Source organism: Abramis brama (assembly GCF_963993115.1).
Source record: "Abramis brama genome assembly, chromosome: 20".
In the NCBI taxonomy this organism is placed as follows: Eukaryota; Metazoa; Chordata; class Actinopteri; order Cypriniformes; family Leuciscidae; genus Abramis; species Abramis brama.
Window position 1 is genome coordinate 23,332,557 of NC_139982.1, and position 24,200 is coordinate 23,356,756.

The following is a 24,200-nucleotide window of genomic DNA, read 5'->3' on the forward strand; positions in this document are numbered from 1 at the left end:
GTAAATGTATTGCTGACATCACAGTTCCTCATATGTTGGTGTTTTGCAGTTCAGCATGGTGAGCAAAGGAGCTAAGCCGCTGTCTGCATCATATAAATCTCCTGTCTGGGAACATTTTGACATTACAACAGTGATTGTCCAAAAAAAAAAAAAAAAAAAAAACCTTGACAAAACAGTCAGTTTTTGTAAACTTAGTTTGATGCGAGTGGCGTATGCTCTAATATGACCAGTCATTTACACTAGCCGCGTTTCCATTACCCTTCAAATTGCGCAAATTGAAATTGCGAATTGAAAATACGCTCAATGGAAACACGTCAATTTCGCAAAAACTCCCATTTATCGCAAAAAAGTTTTTGCGCTCGCATGAGGTGGTTTTTCAGGCAATTCGAAAAAGGAATATTTCGCAATACTGCAATGGAAACAGTTTTTGCGCATTTACAGGTCACCTGACTTAAAAGGCGTGGTGTTTGGACAGAATACGAGACAGTTCTTGAGAAGAAAGAATGACAGAAATACTGGATTCTAAACCTCAAAGAAATGCCACAATCAAGAGCTTGAAGCAGAAATGAGGGAGAAACACCCAGAAACACCTCATATGTGCTGCTCTCAGTATAAGGGTCATTCCTTGCCATTAATGCTTGGATAACACGCCTACGTTTCCTTCCATTAATAATAATAACGTCTAGTGCGGTACGTGGCTGTGATATATATATATAAACTTACCAACGTCCATTGCCATGATTTTTGGAATGACTTATCGCGAGAGGAAAAAATGACGTTTTAGTCGCATAACATCGGTTAATGGAAACGCCGTCATTTCGCAATAGTTTTTTGACGATATTTAGAAAAAATCTCAAAAGTTTTGCGCAAATCTTTAATGGAAACGCGCCTACTGTCATCACCTGGGTGTTGATATAACACGTGAGCATAGGTGAGACCAAAACAGCACACATTGCCTTCTGTCTTTAAACAGGCACAAAACAATAATGAAAGCGCTGGGCACTGTGCAGGGACAATAAGGACTGCTCGATGGCCCAGGGCCAGTGTTAAGACGCTCGGGACAGTTGACAGAACTGTGTGTCATCGTCACAAGTTTATCATTTGCACGTTTTTAAGCCTTGTCAATTTAAACATTCAAGCACAGGAAGTAGTGAAAGAGAACTTGCGTCTCAGATAGTGCGTGAATACTAAATTGACTGCTTTAAGTCTTCTTGCACTTGAACAGACAAATTCACACAACAATCATATCAACACACCCGTCTTGACGTGCAAACATAGTCGGTTATGTCTTAAGTGAGCGTAAACAATCGAGAAGGACAACGCATGCGAATCAGCATTAGTAGTGAACCTGTGCATTATGTCTTAAAGTGACAGCCTAATATTCCTGCTGCTGTCTGTGCTTTTAATGTTAATTAAACACCCAAAAACAAAAGACAAAAAAAAACTTTAACTTTAATAAAGATTAATCTTCATTTAATTTATACAGTGAAGATTATATGCAGTGTTATTGCAGGGTTTCTGTACCTGGAAAAGGTACAGAAAATATGCTTACAAAATCTTTAACATTTTGCACTGTTGAAAAGGAGGCTCTAGAAACCGTAATGCACTACCCTTGCCATTAGTTCACTTGACAAGTCTATCGCTTCTCATTTTATTTGAAGGTTGGACTAAATTATCACCTGGTAATAATGAACTGGATTCAGCGTCTCTATCTATAATCACACAATCATCTTTCTTCCTCTCTCTTGTTCATTCTTTAATTTACACAGGAAATTAGCAAAGTCAAATTTCATCTATACATGCAGCCACCAGGAGAGGCTCAGGGGATAATCTTTTCCTGAGCCTTAGCAAGGTATCACATCGCTGTCAAAGAAAGCACAGCTCCATATCCATGTAATACACCCAATCAGCCCCGCTCCATTGACCTCTACATCCAGAGTGTGTCACTGTTAATTACATATCCAGAAACGACTCTATTAACACAAAATGCTCCAGAGGTCTCTAACTGGAAAATAAAAGAATAAGAATTATTTGTTCATATTCTGACAAAGCAGTCTCATACGAAGTCTAATACAGTATGAATCAGTTTACTCAATGAAAAGAAATGACGTTTTAATGAGTTATAGCTAGTGTTAGGAGGTCTGATTAATTTTAGTGAATCAGATGATTCATTCTTCTGTGAATCTTTTTTTTATATATATATATATATATATATATATATATATATATATATATATATATATTAATTAAATAATTTAAATCATTTAATAACAACTAATTCATTAAAATAAAACTTTATAATACCTAGATTTTAATTATTTAATGAATACATTGTTTATTTTATATACTATTTTTACTAAAAAAGACACACAAAGCCAAAGCAAATTAATGATGGCAACGCACAATAGTGCAGTTTAGTGTCTGAAATAATCAGTGTTTTTGAACACATCAGTTGAATAAATGATTCAATGACTCACTCATGAAGACAGGTACTTGATTTGTTTCTGAAAGAATCAGCATACTTAAAACTAAAACAGTTGAATTAATAAATCAATGACTCACTCATAAAGTGAAAAATCCTCTCCACTGATGCACAGATTGCACAAACACTTGCTGAATTGTGTCCAATAACACTCCACTTGTGCATCAAATTTGAGGACTGCATATTTCATAAACATTTCAAATATGCCACTTCGCTTCTACTTGTGCAAATACAAAGAATTTCCCCCCAACACTGGTAGGTGTTTTCAGGGAGGTTGTTGGGAACGAGCTTTGGAGGTTCTCAGGATGAGAAGAGGAGCTTTGAAAACACCTGGGGGTGCTTGTGTTACACACACTAGGAAGACTCAGTGCCAACCCTAAGTCACGACACAGAGCTTTGTATGGTGATCTTAGGCTTTGAGTCCCTGCTATCACAGCAAAGTCCATCCCAGATGTTTCACATTCCGTCATGATCCTAAGGATTACTGGAACACGTGACCTGGGCACCTTTGGACCGCAGTGCTTAGGTAGGGTGCCACACACACACACCAACGAGGAGGTGACAGAAGTTGTGTGCACAAAAGAGAGTTAATTTTGTGCTTGCACAGCCAATGTCCCAACTTAAGGCTCCGAAACCCTCAGAATACCAGGGTTATAAAAACAACTGGTGTGTATCAATAGCCTACTTTATGAAAATAACGCTTTGATGTCGAACATGCCAAAATCTGAAGAACGATTTGGAGAAATTGCAAACGATAGATAAACGTTTAAACGATAGATAATGACGATTTTTTCCAAGGAAGCTGTTGTTTGGCCCCACACCTGTTCTATACTGTGAGGACTGGATCCCTTGTTCATTGAGACACATTCGTTCCCATTAGCTACTACAAACCCAATTCTTCTTTCTCATCTAGATGCAAAAAACAACACGACAAATTGTAGTGCTACTCCTCTAGCTGATTATTACGGTCTTCTCGAGCACTAAACACACATTAAAGCACTTTTACGCTGCTCACTGAGTGGCATGTCTGCTACCAAAAAGCCCTGAAACAATTTGCACGACCTCCTTGTTCTTTTTTTTTTACATCAGTAATGCCTATTGGAACCACCGCCAGAAGAAGCATTAGCTTTGTTTTTCATACGCCAATGTCTCCGTGCAGCATCCAAAGCAAAGCTGACAGGCAACCTGAAACCTGCCAGTCGGCTGAAACAAGACAATTGTTCTCAGCTTAAGCACTGAAATATCTTTCTAAACAGTGCGACCGTCTGCAGGGACAGGTCGGGCTAGAACGGACAATGGGCCCAGCAAGCAGAAATTTTAGGACGGTGTGGAAGAATCCGATGGATTCCATCCAAAGCCCCACAAGCTCAGCCTGCGGGAATTGGGCATTAGGAATGTTGTCATCGCAGCTTGAGATGGAGACAGGCACAAAACGGAGAGCCCAAGCTGACTCTTTACAGTCCCTTTGGTGATTTTCACTCTAAAGTGGTCTTCTGATGGATCTGGCAGGACACATCCAAGAGAGAAACGAGATGTTAAATCACAGAAATAAGCAAAAATGAGTCTGTCTACCCTAAATATAGCTTCCACGGGGACTGACTTCATTGTTAATTGCTAGTTTGAACACCGCAATGGTAGAAATTTGTTGTTTTGTTGATGACTTGCAGTGCTAATGAGTAACTCTGAGGGTTTCTGTGCTAGAAACTTATCTCAGGCTAACACAATGTGCATACGTTCAAAATTCTAAATTGCTGTCTTGAACACTTTCAAAAGAATGCAAATCAGTTGCAGTTCTTTTTTGTGGAACTCAATAAGAGAAAAATATAGCGTCTTTATTAAGAATTAGCATCAAATGAATTAATTAGCTGAGGCTGAATGGTGTAATTTTGTCAGTGTTAAAATGCTTTCTCCATTCCAGCTTAATATGCACAAACAACTATGATACATATGCATACATAAATATATGCAATTAAACGTACATGCTCACACATTTACATACATACATTTGGGGTCAGTAAGATTTTGTTTTAAAAGAAATCAATATTTCTATTCACCGAGGATGTATTAACAGGAAATGTGACAGTAAAGGCATTTATTTAGAAAAGATTTCTATATTCATCATAGACTCCTATATATCATGATTTTCATAAAAATATTAAGCATCATATTTGTTTTCAACATTGATAATAATAAATGTTGAATATGTATTCAAATCAACATATTAGAATAATCTGTAGGATCATGTGACACTGCAGACTGGAGTAATGATGCAGAAAATTCAGCTTTGCATCACAGGAATAAATTACATTATAAAATATATTACAATAGAAAACATTTTTTAAATTGTAATAATATTAGACAGCATTAGAGGCTTCATTCAAAAACATTTCAATCCTACTGATCCAAAAACCTTTGAACGGTAGTATATATTATGATTAAAATCCACTTTGGTGACACTAGAGGCACATCATTTACACAAAATGTAAAGGTTTAAATGATGTTAAACTTCTCAATGATCGATTCACAACTGAAATGCCGTGTTTTGGCAACAGCACTGTATATCACAGGGATATAGACCGAAGACAAGTTCAGACTAAAAATGCTTAGCAATTAACAAGGAAAGAGGCACATCATGTTCAGTGGGTCAGCAAAAACTAAAATTCATATAAATGCTGTAAAGTTTAATTAGCACATACAGACCCTAATTAACTGAGATTGCTAAGAGAAACAAGCAAACACCCACCTAAAAAGCACAATAAAGATTCTCAGGGCAAATTTAGCATGTAAATCGAGAGCACCCATACTGTTAGTACAAATGGAAATTTCACAGTTATATACATCGTAGTGCTCCAAAAGCATTAAGCATCCTGTCCTGCTTCATTCCAAAGCACATTTCATTCACTTTCCCATTTGCCTCACACTGTGCTTTTGATAGATTGTGGGATAAATATATCATCGCCGAGATGAGATGATAATAAGATTCATAATGACATAACAGCTAAGTTGGAACAACAAATGTTAAGAAATTGCCTCGGAACCTGCAGACTTACGGTGTTTGCTGATGTCTGAGATCTTGCATCGTGAAAAAAACGTCTGACCTTCCTAGAGTCAGTTTTATGACACCTCTGTAATCATGACGCCTACCTCATTAACTAACTGAAGCATGTTATAATGCTATTCCAATTTTTTTTATTCCAAGTTAAAGGTGTCTGTGGAAATGTGGACCATAAGCTGAAGGTCAAAACTTACCAGGGGACTCTGGGAGAGATGAAAATTACATATTTTAATCATCATAAAAAAAAAAAAAAGAGGGAAAAAGATGATTTGAATTCCACAGCCTGGCAATAAAAAAGACTAGAAAAGATTACATCTCTGTCCATGCACTAGCTATGGGAAAGAAAATTACAGCTTTCAAAAGACCTTTTGACTTTGTGGTACTGAAGTACCTGAAGTTTTAAAAGGTACAACCATTGAGCAAACAGTCGTAAACAAGATAATAGTATAATTTATCACTAGAGATATGTCTGGCTTAATGCAAAGCTGTTTTGTTTTATCCTATTATAAGTCGTTATAGGATTATTTTCCCCACATTTTAAGGTCAGGCTTTGAGATTTCAATAAAAAAACAGAGAGAGTGTGCTAGTCCATACTTACAAAAGAAAGCTAGTGAGCTTCTCTGCAATGGTGTTGAATACGTATGTATTACTGTGCCAGTGTCGCAATTTTGAATTCAGAAGAGACTCAGCCGCAGCAACGTGATCTACGACTGAAATATTTATCCGCACGGCTCTTTTCTGCAGAGATTGTTATGCGATTGCATTCCCGAAAGCAATGTGCCTAATGGTGAAAAGATCTCTGCCAAAAATGACAGTAAATGACTGTGATGGTTTTTGTAAAAGGCTTTGATGACTGATTTTACAGCAGGATGTCCGTAGCGCTGCAGTGTTTCTGGAGGTTGCTTCCTTCAGGTGTATAGCAGGGAAGATTTACCTCTAAAAAAGTCTGAATTACCATTTTATGCTAAAAGCTTTACAATTGGCAGAAGTATACTGCAATACAAATGTAACCATTTTAAAGGAATAGTGCACCCAAAAATGAAAAATGTCTGAAATGCTATTTTTGTTTCAATAAAAGTAAATGGTGACCAGTAGCTATCATGAAGTACCATAAAAGTATAATAAAGAAGTTTTATGAGTTTTTTTGATGATTTTGCAGCTTGACAGCCTCTTCTCACCATTCACTTATACATGTATGGAAAAACAGCAGCATGAACATTGTGCTAATCATCTGAATTTCTCACAATTATTATTATTATTTAGCCTGGGAAAATCCAGAGTTTAGATTTACTCTGCAAGTAGTCTGGCAAAGAGCTCATTCAAGCCCATTTCTAATCCGTCGAACGGCACCAATCAGAAACGTTGGGGCGGGCTTTACACAATGACGATCGCTCTGATTGGTTTTAGGTCTATCCAATTGCGCCCAGAGGCATTTGAGCGACGTCCGTTGGTGAAGCGCACCAACTTTTAAATGCATTATTATATTCAAATTGCAAACACATGAGGACAGTCTCCATGAAAGGACCACTGGCAGATGAACGTGCTACTACATTTCTCTCCGAAACGGTAGGAAATTAAATTAGATTTAATAGAGGATTTTAACTGTGACAAGATGATTGACAGGGCAGTTTGCGTGACAGGATGCACGCGACAGATCCGTCCGATAAAGATGACGAAGTAGTATGTCCCAAAGCTTGCCTACTTTTTTGCTACACATTCAAAAGTAAATACCTTTTCTTCACAAAAAGAGTATACTTTTATGGCGTAGTGTAACTTAGGCGAATTGACCCTTCGCTAAGCCACGCCCGAAAACCGCCACTGGCCAATCGTGGCTTAGCAACCGTAACTAGGCGCGGGAGGTCTGGCAAGCTTTGAGCGAGGGAAACATGCCGAAGCGTTGTGCGTATGGATTGTGCAAATCTGATACCCGGTATCCTAAAAGTTTGGACGGAGTGGTGGATTTTGTTCCCTTCCCGAAACCTAAAACCCAAGGGGAGAAATGCCGGGCGTCATCTTCATTTATATAGCACTTTTAGGCACTATTAGGCCGCCCTACCCCAATCCGATCGCGACTCTCCTTGTGTTAGTTCTATTAACGTAAAAGTAAAAGGTAGTTAGTAAAAGGAGGGAACATCAGGGGGCTTGCCGGAGATCTCCAAGGAAAAGTTTGGTATGCAAACTTAATCAGTTCATAACAATAACGTTAGTCACTTATGTGACCCACGGCGTGTGAGCACTGAGCAGTAGCCTGGTGCACTAAAAATATAAGCGGGAGAATGTTGTCATTGCAAAGTGGTCAGGCTAATGTCTTGTGTTTATTCCACAATACTTATGGATAAGCTGTTTGATTTATAAATATTAGATTTTCAAATTTCACTCACCCTGCTGTGCACGAACATAGCTGTTCCCATTTGAATGGTCAGCGTATGAGGCGGCTGCTGCTTGCGCTGGGCTGGGACCTATAACTGTTAGGCTTTATAGCTTCAATTTTGATGAAATTATTCTCTAATCGGCTGCATATTATGTCGTGGATATATCCCTCGAATGCATACTGCAGTCCCTTTTGTCTTGCTCTCTCAGATATTTCACCTGTTCGCCAAAAATGACTAATTATCTCCTTGGGAATGTCTGAAACCGCTGCATACATACTGTAATAGACGTGCCAGGCGCAAAAGCTTCACAGGCGTAGCAACAGTAACTAAGGAGGGCGGGGCTTAGCGAAGGGTCAATTGGGACGCAGCATATGGCTTTACACGTTGCCGATTGCTCTGATTGGTTTTAGGTCTATCCAATTGCGCCCAGAGGCATTTGAGCGACGTCCATTGGTGACGCCCCTTTGGAAATGAGTTATTAATGAAGCTTTGCCAGACCATAACTCAGTTACTACTGAGAATGGTCTGGTTTTAACCAGGCTAATTATTATTATGAATGATGAAAGAATTGAAATGTTTTTTGAGTGAACCCTCTTTAAAGTCGAACAACATAGTACACATTAAATCTTTTGAGATAATCCAATGATTCGCAAAAATTAATTAAAAGATGAAAAACTAAGTAAAAAACAGAGCTGCAAAGCATATCAGTTCAATAGGCCCATGTGACTAGGGTTACAAAGCGTCCGCACCGTCTCAAAGATGAATGACATGTCAGGTAAAACCAACCAACAGTATCAGAATGGAGATCAAGCATGTGGAAAAAGCCCTGTAAGCACAAAAGAGCTGTAAAATAAACGGACAAGATAGTAGAAAACAAAATCAATTTTTAAATAATAGACACTCGACAGCTTCAAGAAAAAAAAATAGCTCTATTGGAAGGTGACTTTGTGAACTGCACTTTTGTATTGTGTCTTTGTATTTTTCATTGCTGAACTTGTTTAAAGTACTTGTGAATTTTCTGGTTTGAGAACTGTGTAGACACGACTTTTCAATGTACTTGTTTGCAATGCCAAACAAAACAAACGTTGACAGCCCGAAAGTGCCTGTAGCGCGAATAAATAAATATTTGTGGGTATATTCATCAACCACGTTCCAAGACAATCAACAAAAAACAAACACCTTCCAGATACATGTGAAAAATGAAAAACGATAAGACATCTTATGACCTAATACTGAGAAGTGAATCATATTTCTCATTTTTATATTGCTATGATGCAGAGGTGTATTTAGAAAAATACTTGATTTAGAAAAACATCATATATATTGTTTATACACACATATATTTACTTAGCTATTTAAATAGGGAGATTATATAGACTTCTATTGTTTTAATATGCATCTAATTATAACATAACCCTAATCCTAACAGGAAACTTTCTGCATTTTTACAATAAAAAATAAATAAAACAAACAAAATGTATTTACTTTATTTTTATGCCATTTCTACACATTATGTCCTCAAAAGGAGGTTTTGGGAGTTTTTGTCAGGTTTAGCTCACTTTTGAGTACAATTTTGCCCCCAAAATATGGTTGTATATAATATTTATTTATATAAAAATCCGTGTATAAATAAATAATAATAAAATTTTAGTTTGTAATACTAATAATTTATTATATACCTTTATTTATAATTATTTTATCATATATATATACAGTGAGGAAAATAAGTATTTGAACACCCTGCTATTTTGCAAGTTCTCCCACTTAGAAATCATGGAGGGGTCTGAAATTGTCATCGTAGGTGCATGTCCACTGTGAGAGACATAATCTAAAAAAATAAATCCAGAAATCACAATGTATGATTTTTTAACTATTTATTTGTATGATACAGCTGCAAATTAGTATTTGAACACCTGAGAAAATCAATGTTAATATTTGGTACAGTAGCCTTTGTTTGCAATTACAGAAGTCAAACGTTTCCTGTAGTTTTTCACCAGGTTTGCACACACTGCAGGAGGGATTTTGGCCCACTCCTCCACACAGATCTTCTCTAGATCAGTCAGGTTTCTGGGCTGTCGCTGAGAAACACGGAGTTTGAGCTCCCTCCAAAGATTCTCTATTGGGTTTAGGTCTGGAGACTGGCTAGGCCACGCCAGAACCTTGATATGCTTCTTACAGAGCCACTCCTTGGTTATCCTGGCTGTGTGCTTCGGGTCATTGTCATGTTGGAAGACCCAGCCTCGACCCATCTTCAATGCTCTAACTGAGGGAAGGAGGTTGTTTCCCAAAATCTCGCAATACATGGCCCCGGTCATCCTCTCCTTAATACAGTGCAGTCGCCCTGTCCCATGTGCAGAAAAACACCCCCAAAGCATGATGTTACCACCCCCATGCTTCACAGTAGGGATGGTGTTCTTGGGATGGTACTCATCATTCTTCTTCCTCCAAACACGTTTAGTGGAATTATGACCAAAAAGTTCTATTTTGGTCTCATCTGACCACATGACTTTCTCCCATGACTCCTCTGGATCATCCAAATGGTCATTGGCAAACTTAAGACGGGCCTTGACATGTGCTGGTTTAAGCAGGGGAACCTTCCGTGCCATGCATGATTTCAAACCATGACGTCTTAGTGTATTACCAACAGTAACCTTGGAAACGGTGGTCCCAGCTCTTTTCAGGTCATTGACCAGCTCCTCCCGTGTAGTTCTGGGCTGATTTTTCACCTTTCTTAGGATCATTGAGACCCCACGAGGTGAGATCTTGCATGGAGCCCCAGTCCGAGGGAGATTGACAGTCATGTTTAGCTTCTTCCATTTTCTAATGATTGCTCCAACAGTGGACCTTTTTTCACCAAGCTGCTTGGCAATTTCCCCGTAGCCCTTTCCAGCCTTGTGGAGGTGTACAGTTTTGTCTCTAGTGTCTTTGGACAGCTGTTTGGTCTTGGCCATGTTAGTAGTTGGATTCTTACTGATTGTATGGGGTGGACAGGTGTCTTTATGCAGCTAACGACCTCAAACAGGTGCATCTAATTTAGGATAATAAATGGAGTGGAGGTGGACATTTTAAAGGCAGACTAACAGGTCTTTGAGGGTCAGAATTCTAGCTGATAGACAGGTGTTCAAATACTTATTTGCAGCTGTATCATACAAATAAATAGTTAAAAAATCATATATTGTGATTTCTGGATTTTTTTTTTAGATTATGTCTCTCACAGTGGACATGCACCTACGATGAAAATTTCAGACCCCTCCATGATTTCCAAGTGGGAGAACTTGCAAAATAGCAGGGTGTTCAAATACTTATTTTCCTCACTGTATATATATATATATATATATATATATATATATATATATACACACACACACACACACACACACTCACACAAACATACATATACTGTATACCACTGGGCTAACATAATTTGTCCAAAACATAATGTCTGCCGTATTTGCATGTGTGTGAAGCAAAAAAGAAAATCTGTGTTCATCATTCTGAGATCAATCATTCTGAGTTGTGTCAAGATGTGCACTGCAAATCCCAGTGCATTGTGTAAAAGACAAATGGGAACATGTGGGGTATGAACCGTTCCCAGGCGACCTTTAAAATCCTCATGAAGAAGCCCGTCGTGTTAACACTGAATTATACTGCACACACCTTCCTACAAAGCTGCTGAATGACCTTCCGTCTCAGACTGCATGCAATTGTTAACGTGTCTTTCAAGAGGCGGAAATTAACATTACATTATAGCAATGTGAAGATTAGCTGATACTGACTAATGTGTTTAATTAAGATGCTAGGCAGAACCCTCCATTAACTGATCAACCTTTGACATGTTATTTCCAACACTGTGAGTGCGTGTAAAACTTCAGAAACATAAAATGAGTGCCAAGCCACTTTTGAAAGAGTGAAAGCAATAAGTCAGCTAATGGAATTTGATTTTGTGGGTGCTGACAAAACTTCAGATCAATTATTATAGATGAGAAAATTCAGCAAGGGCATTTTGATTCATCCCAGTGACTCAAATCTTTTGATTAAATTCACCAATAAGATTCAATACTTCTGTGGATTACATCATTAGTCTGAGACAAATGGCTTTTTGTCTATTATGAGTCACTGAATCACTGAGTCATTCATGACCAAAACAAGTCTTATTTTGCCTTTTCATGTCATCAAATTTGTAAAAAATAAAAATAAATAGCTTTTAAGCCCAATAAGCTCTTTCTCCACAAAAGGCAATACAATAGATTGATTAGTGTTTCCTCCATTTTATCGACTAGGGTCGACTTTTATCAAGCAACCAAAGCACTCATGCACTCCTCACTGGAGAGACTTCAGTGAACAAAAAATTGCAGTGTTAGTGGAAGTGAAAGAGAACGATTTGAAAGGTTAGTTCAAAAACGCGCTTTAAAAAAAAAAAAAACACTCATTTACTTTAAAGATTCATTCAGATTTGACTCTTTTGGCTAGTCTGACAATGTTTAAAATAATCCTAAACAAACAGTGTCTTGAGAAAATGTAATGAACCTAATCCTGGCCAACAAAGAACTTTAAAAGTCAATCTAAGGTGGTTAAATGATAATAAGAAAATAAGCTGATAATCCCAAGAAAAAGACAAATCTTGGTCGGAAAATCGAGCAATTACTTCGACATTAGCTTTTAAGTCAAAGTTAATCTGACCGATCCTGATATCTCAGCTTGTCGCACTTAGCCGGAAGGCCTACCTTTTGTCGAATCTCCTCCTCCATTTTGACGGGTGATCCATATTCAGCCACCTGCTTGACTCCTTCACTGGCGAAACCTCCGTACTCCCACAACACGTAGCTTCTTGAGTGAGAAGCACCAATGAGAGCCGACCAATGATTAGCACGTCCTTTGGGGCAGAAATAACAGCGAACAAATAACTGATCTTTCGAGCTGGAGATTTATACAATGCTAAATCCAACATAGCCTACCAGTTAATTGCTCTTTTGAAGTAACTTGTTCTCTAGCGTGTATCTTAACACATCTAAGCTTCTACACTTCTCTATCTTTAAAGAGCCTACCGCATACATCAATGTCTGTTTCCACAGACCTATTAACTAGTGGCAGTGCGCTCTGTGACAACATCTGCCCGGCATCTCTTATCTCACAAAGTATCGCGGCCCAGGCAGTCGTCTCGCCTGCTTGCCAGACAGTAAATAACAGATTGGATCATTGCTGCCACACACATAGGTAACAGAACCAGCTCTCCTGCTGACTGCTATATTAGCAAACCAGCCCTGAGAGCTAAAGCTGTGGGAAAGAGATATTGCTGCCCACCTCTGCCCACTCTTTCTGCAAAGCACTTTGCACTGTAAAATCAGTGTGGCATCAAAATTTGTAAACAACAATGTTTTTGGAATATAGATATATTACTAATTTAACCTGTAATATTGTCAAATTCCGTAATGCAATACAGGGTAAGGTGCCATGTTTTAATGTCAGTACCTGGCACAATGTACCTCACAACACTTAAAGGGCTAATAATGTTTTATGGTGATATAATATGTCACAAATGGCTTGTTCTTACTTGGGTAGTCTTTAGGATGCACCTTCTCAGACCAGTTTCCATAGAAAGTGATTCTATACTTGGCTGTTCCACAAGCACAGCATTCTTGAATGGGTTTTTCAGTAGTCTCAACTGGATCTGCAAAACCATTCAGAAAAAGATAGACATATTTAACTTTTATGTCACAAAACAATGCACATGTGCATCTAACAACCATCTTATACACACTCAATAAAAAAAATAAAAATGCACAAATTGACACGGCTTGCATAAACAACCATTTACAGTGCACAGTTTATTTAGATCATCAAAAACAGATGAAAGGGGGGAAAAGGTATGTTCACTGAGCATGTCAGGATGGGAAAAAACAGATTCTGTAGATGTAAAAATGTTATCATAGGGATGTGCATGAGAAACCCAGCTTTAAAATTACCTTTCTCGCACAGTCTTTTGGTAAGTGAGCCCTCATCTTGGATGATTCTTCGCTGTACAACACTGGCCCTGTAATGAAGACATTAAAATGTTCACCCAACTTTTGGTGCCTTTTATCTGTCTTGCAGATATAGTTCTCTGTGTTTTACATTTACTGTACCACCATTATCGCATTCGAATTGTATTGTAGTTGGAACAGGCGATGAATCTTTTAACAAAGGCTTCAGTGCATAATGCTACATTTGCATAATGCAACTATCTGAGGGCATATTTCAATGATCTCAGTCAGCATGCTGAATGCTTTAAACAGTTCGGCTTTTAAAATGAAGCCATACAGAGACATCTACTGATGTCAATATGTTTAGCAAGAGTCAGAGAAAAAAGAAAATGTATTCAAGAGTACAGTCCATGTTCAGAGGGTGGGTGAAGGTTTGAGTCTCCTTTAAACCTGCTGCTGATGGAGTACCCTAGAGACCTAACCACTATCGGCTTATATCGAAATATCAATGGTGAGTCCTGGTACTGTCCCACTAGAGCCTATTGCAGTTGCTGTCAGTCAAGGACATGACATGTGGTAGAACTGTCCATAATGCTATGCCCTCCTGAGAATAATCCCACATGTTTTATGTGGGTGGTTTACAAGAAAATCTGGTGCTGGCCTTATGAAAATGTGAAGATGTCTCCAATATGATGGATTCTGGGCTCATTTGGGCTTTGCAAAGTGCTTTTTGAGAAATTGAGTAACATCCTTTTTGACAAAGAAAGATTGTTTGAATGCTGTTCCGCTTCAAGGCTCTTTCACAGCAAAAGCGATGCGAAAGAAAATTAATTGCCAACCAATTTTGTTGTTAGGTTAGTAGCAAAAATAAATAAAGTAAGTGGGATCAAATCATAAAATGTATTTGCATTACTGAAGTTAAATTAAATAATTATAGCTGAGTAGTGCCTTGTTTGACAAAGAAAATGTCAAACCCTTGCAAAACAGGGGGGTTAGCAGCAAAAATAATATTTTTCTATTTAATTATTGTACTAAAATATTTAAAATTATGTTTTTGAAGTATAATCTAATTTGTTAAAACTGACTTGCACATTTTTAATCTTAAAAAGGATACATTAACGCATTAAAGGATTAGTTTACCCCAAAATGAACATTTCCTAATAATTTACTCACCCCAATGCCATCCAAGATATCCATGTCTTTCTTTCCTCAGTGGGAGAGAAATTATGTTTTTTGAGGAAAACATTTCTGGATTTTTCTTCTAACAATGGACTTCATTGGTTACCATCGTTTTTAAGTCCAAATCAATGCAGTTTCAAAAGTCTTTGAAGTGTTTAAACGGGCTGTACGCGATCACAGCTGAAGAAGAGGTTGTTATCTAGCGAAACGATAGGTCATTTAAAAAAAAAAATATTATAATTTATACACTTTTTACCTTCAATAGTTCGGATTGAGCTGATCAACAAACGGACAGGGAACTACGTCATCACGTTGAAAGGTCACGCCGGCGCATTTTCAGGATTCTACTCTAGAGGCATTTTAGAGGCATTTTCAGGATTCTACTCTAGTCAAGTCAAGTCAAGTCAAGTCAAGTGCTTATATGGGGAGTAAAAGTTTCAGTGCGTTTGCGACACCAAATACGAATATTCATGTTTGGTGTGAAAGAGTCTCAACAGTGGTCAACAAAGTGTGATTGCTCAAGACTTGATCCATTCTTCTCAAAACTTCTTAAGACGTCCCCTCTGTTGTTTATTGGTATTGATCATCTCATTTGAACACCTGAACGTCATTTATCTCCAGAGTCCCAAAGCTTGTCGACAAAACCATCACAAATGCTGCATCTTATCTGCCTTCCACAGCTTGATGGCACCAAAGAATCAAAGGAAACAAAATCCAGATCAAAACTTCCTTCCAATCCCTGGTCTGTTTGACATTTCACTAGAAAAGTGCTGGAGGGATTCCAGAAGTAATTGCACTTTTATTTGATGTTCATTTGCTGCCGTTGCCAGTTGTGCTTCGAGCCTGAGATCTGGCATTCGGCCCGGTGCTACAAGGTGCAATGTCTCCACGGTTCTGACATGCCAAGGCGAAGTGACAGCAGATCCACCACACTGGCACAGCAGATGCTTCACAGCAAATGTTTATAAGAAAAACAAACAGACATCCCTGCCCTAATAAGACGGATGGATAAATTAAAAGCTAAAATAAAAAAATATTTCCTTGAGTTAGTAAAAGGACGCAAATGAGACCTTGGTAAGTGATGTGGGTTCTGAGTGAGGTGGAGGAAAGATTATGGGTTCTGAGTGAGGTGGAGAAAAGATTATGGGTTCTGAGTGAGGTGGAGAAAAGATTATTTTTAAGAAGTAAAAAAAAAAAGGACATAAGAAAGGACAGGGGGAGAGAGACAGGACAAAAGGGATGAATGAGTATGTGACAGAAAGAGGAGAACGAGATAACTGCCAGGAGGACGATAGCTCATAAATACTCCCACTGAGAAGGTTTTAATTGTCTCTATATCAATTTAATTTCACAATTCCTACACAAGCTGATTAAAGTTTGCCTTACTCAAGTAAAAACACATTTTGGGGCTCACTTCAGCAGTTGCATCACCTTTGCATGCATTATTTTAAATGGAAATCTTTTTTATTCATTAAGCACCTGCAAACCAGTTGAAACCAGATTTATTTAAAATAAGGTCTGCCTACTCAACTGTGCTAAAACAAAGGGTTTAAAGGGTTAGTTCCACCCCAATCTCACGGAAAAATGTAACTATATTATTGGATGGTGATTTTGTATCGTGAATTCGTACGATGTAATGAAAACATAATTTTTTGTAGAAAAAGTAAGCATGATCCTGCTAAACATAACAGTGACTGATTGTATGAAAACCTATGAATGAGATTGTACAACTTCATACGAATTAGCCACCAATTCAACAGAACGTAATATAGTTACGAATTGCCTTGAGATTGTGTTGTAAGTTCACCCAAAAATGTAAAGTTATCAATTACTGACCCTCACGTCATTACAAACCCATAAGACTTTCATTCATCTTCGAAACACAAATGAAGATATTTTTCAGGATGGAAACCTGAGTTATTTCTGTCCCTGCATTGAAAGTCCGTTCCACCAAAACTTTGAAAACTGTTCAAAAAGTTCATAAAGACATTGTAAAAGTAATCCACATGATTCGAACGGTTTAATCAAAGTCTCCTGAAGAGACATGATCACACAGTCGTAATTGCTTGACGTGCAAGAACAAACCTCCCAGGTTCTTGCGAAACCTCAAACGTGCTTGAGACCTCAAACAAGTGAGAACAACATTCATCGGTTCTTGAGAAACCTCAAACCTGCTTGCATGACATGCGAGAACAAAACTCTTTGAGTTCGAGTTTCCATTTACCATATTTGAAGCCTTTTAAGGGCTCATGTGATTGGCTCCGAAACTAATGTTTGATTGAGTGTCCATGACCTAATGGAAGGCTTTCTCCAGGTCCTCACCAGACCTCACTGGTTACTGCACCATTAATGCATCGCACCATGTACAGCTAAAGCGAGAGAGAGACTTTCATATGTCTTTAATGCATCAAATGCACTTAAAGTTGTTTATGACCTCAAAAGCACTGGGTGAAAGAGAGATAAAAATACAAATATGGAATGAAAGCATGAAGGGGTGGAGTGGAAACACTGACACCCCAACACTGTCAGATCATTCATATTTTGTTTGTTTGAAGACCATGTGTGCTTGTGCGCTTGCTGTATGCAAAGGAAACTCAAGTGGGAGGATGTTGTTTGAAAGCTCAGAATACGTACAATTTTTTAAAAAGTTCTTAATTTTCATAATCGACTTTGATCCGCAGCCTACAATAGATGTTGGAAACTCTCAAGGGCGATACAATAACCGCCCAACATCAATCAATCATAATCACATCTTCGATCAATGGTCCTAAATTTATTTCTGATTACTCAGCTTCAAATATGATCAAAAAAGACTTTGTTTTCCTTTTTCAATACTTTCCAAGAAGGTGACTGATAAAACACTGACTAAATGAGACAAGTGCTTAGAATCTGTATTGTATACCGGACACTAAACTCGGCATAAAGGCCCAGACTGTACCCTGTTTTTTCTGTTTTCCATTTCCTTCAACAATATCAGTTCAGTACTACGGACGTTCATCTATCAGCCCAATTGAATGGATTCTCACTTATTTATTGCTATCCAAGCCCAGGATAATTGTAAAAATAAAAGACAAACAAATACATAATAACTCACTTGAGAGTGACACAGCCACTGCCAGAAGGTGGCGCTGTCCAGAACACCTGTATCCTTGTGCGTCTTCTGGGAATGCTCTCTGTGACAGCCGGAGGGCAGTTAGTCATGAACTGCGTGTCACTTTCATCGATTATCTGTGGAACACAGAACAATGAAACAACACATGAGAATCATTCGAATTTTAGGGGAAGCTACTCATTTGTCAGCTAAGAAAATAATAAAAAACAAAAACAGCAAGAGTCTGATTGATTTTGGGGGTTTTTAGACTAATGACGCAACAGTTTCCCAACAAGACAGCAGATCAGTACCGTAAATGAGCTCAGGGATGACTATAGGATCAAATTTCATATGTGGGCCAAGATGACTAACTGTACATGACAGCTCTTTAAACATCTTTGAGTGCAGAAGACAAATATGTAATTGATGGTTCTGTGCTACTTAACAATAGAGCTCATGTTAACCCATGAGGCAACATTCTGAATGATAATGAGGCAACTTTTAAATTAGAAAAATGCACCACTGCAATCCATGCACATGATTTGGCTTTTCAAAATGTTGAATATATGCCCGATTATAACGCTCTTCTATGTCATTTGATCATAATTTGATTAATTACTTTTTCCATGATGACTAAAAATGTAATTTAAACATCCATTTTTAATCAAATTGTTTAATTATTTGCTTTCCCCAGGCAGTAATAGCGCAAAGTTAATTGCGGAAAGCAAATAGAGCTGAGTTCTGTGAAAAGAAGTGATATATTAAGCCTTATTTAAAAAGAAAATGGTGAATGGTTTTATGCTAAAAAAAAAAAAAAGACAGCAAATTTAAATACTCACAACGTCTGGTTAATTTAGATTTCGAGAGGTTAGTAAATAAGATGCAGGTTTTTGCACTGAAATACCATAAATAAATAAATCTTAAAAAAATAAGTAAGACTTCTTTCTCCCCTCTTCAATACCTGTCATATACATACTTTAGCAAATTTTTGTACCTATAAGTAAAAACACAGACACAAAAGTCTTCCAGATCTATATTGCTCCTACTGTTTGTAAAATCACATTATCCAAGTGATGGAAAATTCCACTGGGGATGGAAAAGTACAATTTTGTTTGCATGTTTCAAAACGAAATCGCTGCCAAATGTCCATCGAAGAGTAAAATCCATGCTCGTGGTGCATTAAGTTCTTCCTCCCTCTTTCTCACTCTATCTCTCGTTCTCTCCATTTCCACTTCCCACTCTTTCACACACACTCTCATGCAAACCCCAAAGCTGCACGCATTACCCTCTGGTTCTGCAAAGCAAAAGCTGCGATTTTTGGCATCTCAAGCAACCTTGACGCAACCATGTTCAGACTGAAAAACAAAACAGTGAACCGGAAACTTCTGAATTGATAGGGAAACTAGGCTAAACTTTGTAAAGACATGCTTTTGCTGTAGGACTGTGCAACAGCCGCTCTCCTAGTGTTTATTTTAAAAGAGGCCATGCGGGCCAAGCAGCCGGGTGCATTGTTTCCTGGGTAAAAAAAGGGGCTTTAAGTGGCTGTCTCAGAAATTCTGCGAACCAGCTGGGGGAAAGTTGTAGGAAACAGAGGAGAGGCATTTGTTTTAATTGTGGCTCCTGGCGAGGCTGTGTGGCCCTGCTCCTGAGAGACAGTGAAAGCCATTTTCTGTTTGCTCTTTTAAACTCTGCCTCTTTTCAGTTTGTCTCTCTCGCACGCAGTGAATAACCACGTCTCCTGAAGGAATTGAGGATGTTTCATCTTCCAGGGGGGTTCCTTGGAGAGATTAAGCGAAACGAATGGCGAAATGTCGCAATGTTAATTTCAACCACGCTGGTTTGGCCCGAGAGTTGTTTGTCAATTTGTGTTTGCTTGAAAAGTGCAACAGCATTGTATATTATGAACTGTCAAGATGACTGATGAACATGAATATTTTGAAAGGCAGACATGGGTAGCAAACATCTAGGAATGAGGTAACATCTAAAACACCTAAATGTTACAAATCGTAGTACAGAAAACATACAGAAACGTTTTATTCTGCAGGTCATGGTCAGGGTCATTGATCAAATTACTAAAGTAGAATGAACTTCTTATAGATTTCACCCAGCAAATGTGTTTGCAATCATTTTCAATGGGCAAAAATTACATTACACAACAGCACCCTAATAAATGGGTCAAGCTCCCTGCTAAACTTGGGCTCGTAAAAATAGATTCCCATGTTATAAATGGTGTCATTATACTACAGAGGACATGTTAATGTTTTTTTCAGACATTATATCACACAATATATTATTGTATACATAAATATTTGAAAACAGATAAGGGTCATTAAGATGAAGCTCATTTTTGATCCATCAGTTCAAAAAAGGCTATGACTGGAATACACAACTTGAATGATGAACATTTTAAATTAAAAAAGTTTTGGGCTCACCAGCCACTGTGGCTTGTGGTTTTCCAAAGTCACTAATCAGCATTTTCACTGGCCACAATTTTATTGTTGGGAAATTACACTTAGCTCACAAGACGATACATGATGCTGTGAATGAGACAATATTTTAACACTATTTTTAAGAAATCTTCAATAACAAAATATATGACTGGAAAAATTGTTTCATTTGACTGAAAGTAACAAAATGCAAAACAATGCTGGTGCATTTAAAAACTAATCTAAGGCTGCCACTAACGATTATTTTGGTAATCGAGTAATCGGTCGATTATTTTGACGATTAATCGAGTAATGATCTGATCTTTTTTTTGTGGTAATAAAAATAGACCTAAGTGAACAATAGCCTTTAAAATTACTTATATATATATATATAAATAAACATACATATATATATATATATATATATATATATATATATATATATATATATATATATATATATACACACATACATGCATACATATACATATATACACACACACACACACACACACACACATACATATATATATATATATATATATATATATATATATATATATATATATATATATATATATATATATATATATATATATATATGTGAAGACTTCAGATGCAAAAGCCTCTAAGTGCCATCTGAAATTTTCTTCTAAAATTAGCATTTTTTTCAAGCTCGTATGTTTAAGTTCAGTAATTCCACTTTAATGACAATTAATAGGTCATTTTCATTGCCATTAAAGTGAAATAACTGAAAATAAACATATGAGCTTGATAAAAATGATCATTCTAGAAGGAAATTTCAGATGGCACTTAGAGGCTTTTGCATCTGAAGTCTTCATATATATATATATATATATATATATATATATACACACATGCATATATACATACATACATGCATACACATATACATGCATACATATATAACAATGAGGCAATAATAATTGGTTCAAATAAAGTATAAAAAGCAAGTAATAATTTAGTTTTATTGAACAACACTGTTAAAATACATAAATGTAATATACATAATATAAACATTATCAACTTATGTATATTATGTATTATAACAAATGTCTGCAGAGGGCACCAAAGGCCTGGTGATTGTTGTTGTTACACTTTAGCATTATCAAATCCTTGTTTAATACTGGACAAACAACACTGAATTCAAATGTCCACTCAATCTTTATTATTTGGTCACTTCTGTACAATATAAATTCTAAAGCCACGTTAATTGCATGGACAAGAACATGTGGACATCAAAACTCAGAGTGAGGGTTTAAACTTTTATGTTGAAATCACGATGCACAACAATTTGCATATTTAGAGACATATTGATGTGTTCTCCTGTGCTGGCAGTTGGCATTGGATTATAAATGATTTACGTCTGGTAAAATGGCACACGTTGCGTTTCCAGATGAAAGTTACAAACGACCCAAACTCATAGCATATGCAGAGATGGAGTTTGTTAACCGAGCTGCTGAGACGCGCTCCATGCATGTAAATGATAACAGTGTTTCACTATGACACCCAAAGCGTCTCAGACTTTATAAGCGTTCCCAAATGCATGTTACAAAAACACAAACAAACAGCTCATGCAGAGACTGAGTTCGTGTGGAGCAGCATTTAATGTGAATGGAGCCGCTGGAGGAAACACGTAACCTAAACGCATGTAAATAATTAAAGTGCTGTGCTTCACTATATATTTACAAAGTGTTAGTATTATTTTGACATTTTTAAGAGGCAAGGTCAAATGGTGTAACTCTAAGAAAACTTCATGATAATCATTGATAAATGCGTGATTCACAATAAATGTAAAAAAAAAAAAAAAAAAAAAAAAAAAAATCAAATCTCAAAAATGATTTAAACCAAAAAGAATAGAAATAACATTTCTAAAAACTCTTTGAACTAGATTTTAAAAAGATTTCTCCTTTTCAACATCTCCAGCATCATTATATGTCATTGCTTCATAAACGTTCAGGACAAAACCACAGCTTTTTTGTCATTTTGTCTTTTTGTAGTTGCCTTTATTGTGTTTTTTCGTTCATTCAATTTAGTCTGTCAAGACGAAAGACTCCCCAGTTAAAGACCTCAACAGAGGACGTCTGCTAACATCCGCCAGGCAATTTGAGCGCTGAAAAACACAGCGGTAAGGAGTGTAGAGCGGCAACCACAGTTAATGAGATCTAGGGGGAGAGAAGCCGCGCTAACAGCCTTCCTGCTTCAGTTTGGGAAGCACTACGGGTTGATGTGGAGAGTACTAAATGATAGGGGTCCTGTCTTTCAGAGAGGACACGACTCTGAGACGGTCAGTGCGTTACCAATGAGGAGCAACATGTCTGAGTCAACTTCAGCTTTGCTCTCTGGCAAAAGATGGATTTGAAATCCTTAAAACAGTACATGGTCACATTTACTATCATCCAGCAAATTTTTGTGGGTGAAATCCAGTCATTTCAATAGGAATCCGCGCGCCTGGAAATTTTGTGTGAGGGCAAGAGATTTCCCGATACATTTTTCGGATTGGTCAGACTGGATTCGCTGCAATGACAAACAGAAAGTGACTTCTGTTTGAGTGGTGCTTCATACATCATTACACTATAGACGATAGATAATGTACCTTTTAACCTATGAAAATTCACAGAAATGTTGCTAATGTGAACCCACTTTTAACCCTCTGATGTATGACATCCACTACAGCCAAAAATGAAATCAAAATGGACAATTCTTGTTTTTATGGAATATTGCAGAATTTATTATAAATGATTTATCTGTGCACATCATTATGTTTTTTTTTTTTAAATTCATGTGTCATAATCTTTAATCGAAATAACTTCTCTCTCTTGCAGTGACTTGTCTTCTCTTCTCTGATGACGTGTTTACTGGCGCGAGGGCGGGACAACCAGTCACTCGCATGACATCACAAGCAATAGCAAACCACAACCATCCAATAAATTCTCAATGGACAAAATCAAGTCCCGCCCAACATTTTTTTCTTGTTTGAGAAGCTGTTTAACTCTGATATATGTTACTCACAATAGGGAAGAAAAGACTATTGCACCTTTCGTTTCATGCCGACTTTAACTAAGGGACGATTCAACTGATAATTCCATACGACTTTCCTCTTTATGTAAATATTTTTTATTTATGACAACAAAAAATGAAATCCTCTTTGCACTGTATTTATTTCAAAATACATCATTATTTGGGGAAAAAAGAAAGATTTTATTCTTGTTTTGTTATCAAATGTGTTTTTTTTATGATTTAATATTTCATGCGTCAAAGGGTTAATGGTCGTTTTCTTCCTAAAACGTACCACGTCTAAATACAGACATGCAGATGCAACCCTGACATAAACTGCAAATCATTTCGCAGAGACTGCAATTAGACTGTCATCTTTGACTGCCACAGTTCAAGGCAGTTATACGGGGTCACTGCAATCCCTCACCTTGAAAGCGCCGGCGTAATCGTCAGGAGTGACGCCCTCCCTTCCTTCTTTCAGAGCAATGAGGGTAAAGCCACGAAAGTAAGATGGGCTGGAGGCATACAAACTGACTGGAGAGAGAAAGAACAAAATATAGGTCAGAGGTACCAGAAATGAGCTTAACAGTAGGTCAGATCTCAACAGTGTGCCAGGG

General features: G+C 37.4%; 1 protein-coding gene across 1 annotated transcript in view; it reads right to left on the bottom strand.

Annotated features, from left to right (window-relative positions):
* spon1b (spondin 1b) overlaps positions 1 to 24,200 on the bottom strand; it is a 65,811-nt gene that overhangs the window by 39,674 nt on the left and 1,937 nt on the right. Inside the window, exons 2-6 of the mRNA XM_084095722.1 lie at positions 24,011 to 24,117; positions 18,143 to 18,276; positions 13,873 to 13,940; positions 13,461 to 13,577; positions 12,634 to 12,782 (exon numbers count right to left, since the gene is read on the bottom strand). Coding sequence (XP_083951848.1) covers positions 12,634 to 12,782; positions 13,461 to 13,577; positions 13,873 to 13,940; positions 18,143 to 18,276; positions 24,011 to 24,117 — 575 coding nt within the window. The remainder of the gene's footprint in view (positions 1 to 12,633; positions 12,783 to 13,460; positions 13,578 to 13,872; positions 13,941 to 18,142; positions 18,277 to 24,010; positions 24,118 to 24,200) is intronic.